This window comes from Cyprinodon variegatus, unplaced genomic scaffold (assembly GCF_000732505.1).
Source record: "Cyprinodon variegatus isolate N-32 unplaced genomic scaffold, C_variegatus-1.0 Scaffold1258, whole genome shotgun sequence".
Classification (NCBI taxonomy): Eukaryota; Metazoa; Chordata; class Actinopteri; order Cyprinodontiformes; family Cyprinodontidae; genus Cyprinodon; species Cyprinodon variegatus.
In genome coordinates, this window is record NW_015151711.1 from 161,495 (window position 1) to 164,336 (window position 2,842).

A 2,842-nucleotide genomic window follows, 5' to 3' on the forward strand; every position below is an offset into this window, starting at 1 on the left:
ATATATATATATATATATATATATATATATATATATATATATATATATCTTATTGGATGAGATTCGTTTCATAATATGTAGCTTAAACTGTTGCCATGTTTGATGGCTCCATGACTTTGGGCCAAATGATGGTAGTAATAGCCTTTAACAGTGCCCCTTGGTGCTGGATTCCACAAAGAAGCATTTTTAAATGCTTTGGCACTAGAGCTGGTCTCGACCAGAATAAGTTCACTCAGTCAGCTGACAGTGAGGCAGCTTTATGAAAGCCAAATGACAAGAAAAAAAATATAAATAAATAAGCCAGAACTTGACCAACTATGCCAGTTTTATGAAAAACCCCTCTGGGTGAGGAGAATGAGCACCAAACATGCAGATGGGCTGAAGGTGGCTGTTAATAATGTGGGTTTCTGGAACTGTAATTTCCCTCTGGGATTATCAAAGTATGTCTGATTCTGATTCTTACAACAACTGAGTTTTAGTTTTTAAACTAAATTACTAAAAAAAATGATATTCCAGCTTAGACATTTCTAAACCTTTAGACCAATCCAGGCTTGTTTTTAATGTTTATTTTCTTACATCATATTCAATTTTGTATTTTTTTTTTATTATTCCTCCAAGTTACACAACTTCAGCTGGTTTCTAGTTTGTTGTGGCCCAGTTTGCTCATGGAGGCTTAACTTTGCATCCATAATACAGGCTTTAATCAGAGTCAACCATCCTTTCCCCTCTGATTTAAGCCTGTTTATTGGTTGTTTATTTGATGACAGAATTAGTAAAGACATTTTAACTTTGTACTTTATTTTCTGGAATAATCTTTTTAGTGCGTTTTGCCACTCTTCCACATATTAAATGAATGCTATCAGAACCGTATAACATTGAAAACTAACCAATTTATCCGAACTCTTTAGTGTTTAAGATAGCAGCTTGACTGAAGGTTTTAGAGATAAAAATTAAAGCTAAATCTGCAGCAGCTCATGTCTTCTGGAGATTAAGTGTAAGAACTGAACATGGTGATAAAAAAGGGATGTATAGACAAATCAATGTGAGACTTTTAGAACCATAAAACAGTATCCACTGTCAAGCATGGTGGTGGGAGCATTATGTTGTTTAGCCATCTTTTCGTTAGAGCCACAGGCCTCCAAGATCTTTAACTTCACCTAAAGTCAACAGTGGAAGGATTAAAATTGAATATTTCCATTGATCTTAAGTTCATATCAGAAGTGGCTCGTCTTCCTAAACCCCACCAACGTAGCGTTATTGATTCTGCCATGATGCGTCAACATTCAACTAAATTTACCCTCAAGTTACTCAGGATGTCTGAGTTGCCGCTAACGGTAGCAGGAAACTGCAAGGGATTTGAATTGAATCAGATAAAAACACTGATGCTAATCCAAGTCCCCGTCTGGTGATTTTAACAGTTTCTAAAACAAACATCAGGACCTCCCAAGAAGCCCATTTCCAAACCTTTTGAATGATCTATCTGGACCTGATGGATAGAAATACATGGTGTGGAACCAAGGCACCTTTTCTCTAGAACAAGCTGACAATAACAGTTAAACACAAAGGAGGTGGGGTTTCATAAAAGCCTGAAAATCGTATCCATTCTGCATTTTTCACAAAAAGCCCCATCACACCTTCTTTAAGATCATGTCTGATAAGTCTCGTTATTTATGCTACATCACAAATACAAGGTGCAGATATTACCGTTTAGAGTGTCACAGATACACTTTTATTAAATAGTTACTTTCTCCCTATTTGTGCTTTTTCTATCAGTGCACTTTTAATCTGCAGGCACTAAAATTTTAAGAATAGCAAAAAGTTGTGCAAACTATTTTCCCATTTAGTGTATTCACCTCTTAAAGCGGAAGAAGGGGAAAGCTGAAGGATGCTCTGCTGTGATTATCTGGCCCACGCTGATTTTGGAGATTAAATAGATGTGTAACCAGAGGCTTCATTCTGATGGGTTCCTATTTCTATTGATCGTCACTGAACCCACCTCTGCAAACTCAAAGACCAACAGCAATAACTCCAGCAAAGATTCAGAAAATAGTCTTTATCTGTCATAAATATCTTGGGATGATTGACAGACTAATGAGACAAATCGCGTGGTTGAGATCAGCAGCATTTTACAACAAAGAGTACAATCACATTCATGTTGTAAGAGCACATCTGTTCATTTTGGTATGTAACTAACCAAACAGCGCCGACCATTCAGGGTATTTGTGCTGGCAAATATTATGAATGATCCGTAGAACTGCTGGAGCCCCGAGAGGTGACGTCCGTGCACGTCGACACAGTGCGAGCAGGTTAGCGGGCTGGTTATGTACCCTCTCCCCAGGCTCAGGCCTTGTCTCCTTCCTGGGGTAGACTGCTGTACTCGCAGCCAGGAGAGCCATCGGTTGTGGGTTTTTTCGCCGGTTCCGGCTGAGCTGAAAGCCGACCCTGCTTGGCAGCCTTGCTCTCTTTTTTATCCAGCCAGAGGAAGGAGAGCATCAGGAACAAAGCGGAGGAGGCAACAACGGCACTGCAGGCAATAAAGACGTAGAAATACTGTTTGGTTCTGTCCACCAGGATTCCTGTAACAGAGGAAACAAAGTTCAGTGTTGCAGCTCACTGCAGAACCAGAAACTATAAGCTGCCTAACATTTGCACCTCATCAGTGACTCTGAACTTTCCTTCCTAGTAGCCATCTTCTTGCACAATGAAATGTTTTTTCCCCTCCTGATTCAACACTTGAGCTTCCTGGTTTCTCCATTAAAGGAAAATTCCGGTTTTTAACACTTTTAGCCCATTTTCTGTAGTGTCCAGGATGAAATCGAATGATCGACACCAAAATTTTGAC

General features: G+C 39.3%; 1 protein-coding gene across 1 annotated transcript in view; it reads right to left on the minus strand.

The window, feature by feature from the left end:
- Nucleotides 1-602: 602 nt before the first annotated feature.
- Nucleotides 603-2,842, minus strand: part of slc16a5 (solute carrier family 16 (monocarboxylate transporter), member 5) — a 25,377-nt gene continuing 23,137 nt past the window's right edge. The window contains exon 5 of the mRNA XM_015401781.1: nucleotides 603-2,576. Within this exon, the coding sequence (XP_015257267.1) occupies nucleotides 2,341-2,576 (236 nt within the window). The 3' untranslated portion in view covers nucleotides 603-2,340. The remainder of the gene's footprint in view (nucleotides 2,577-2,842) is intronic.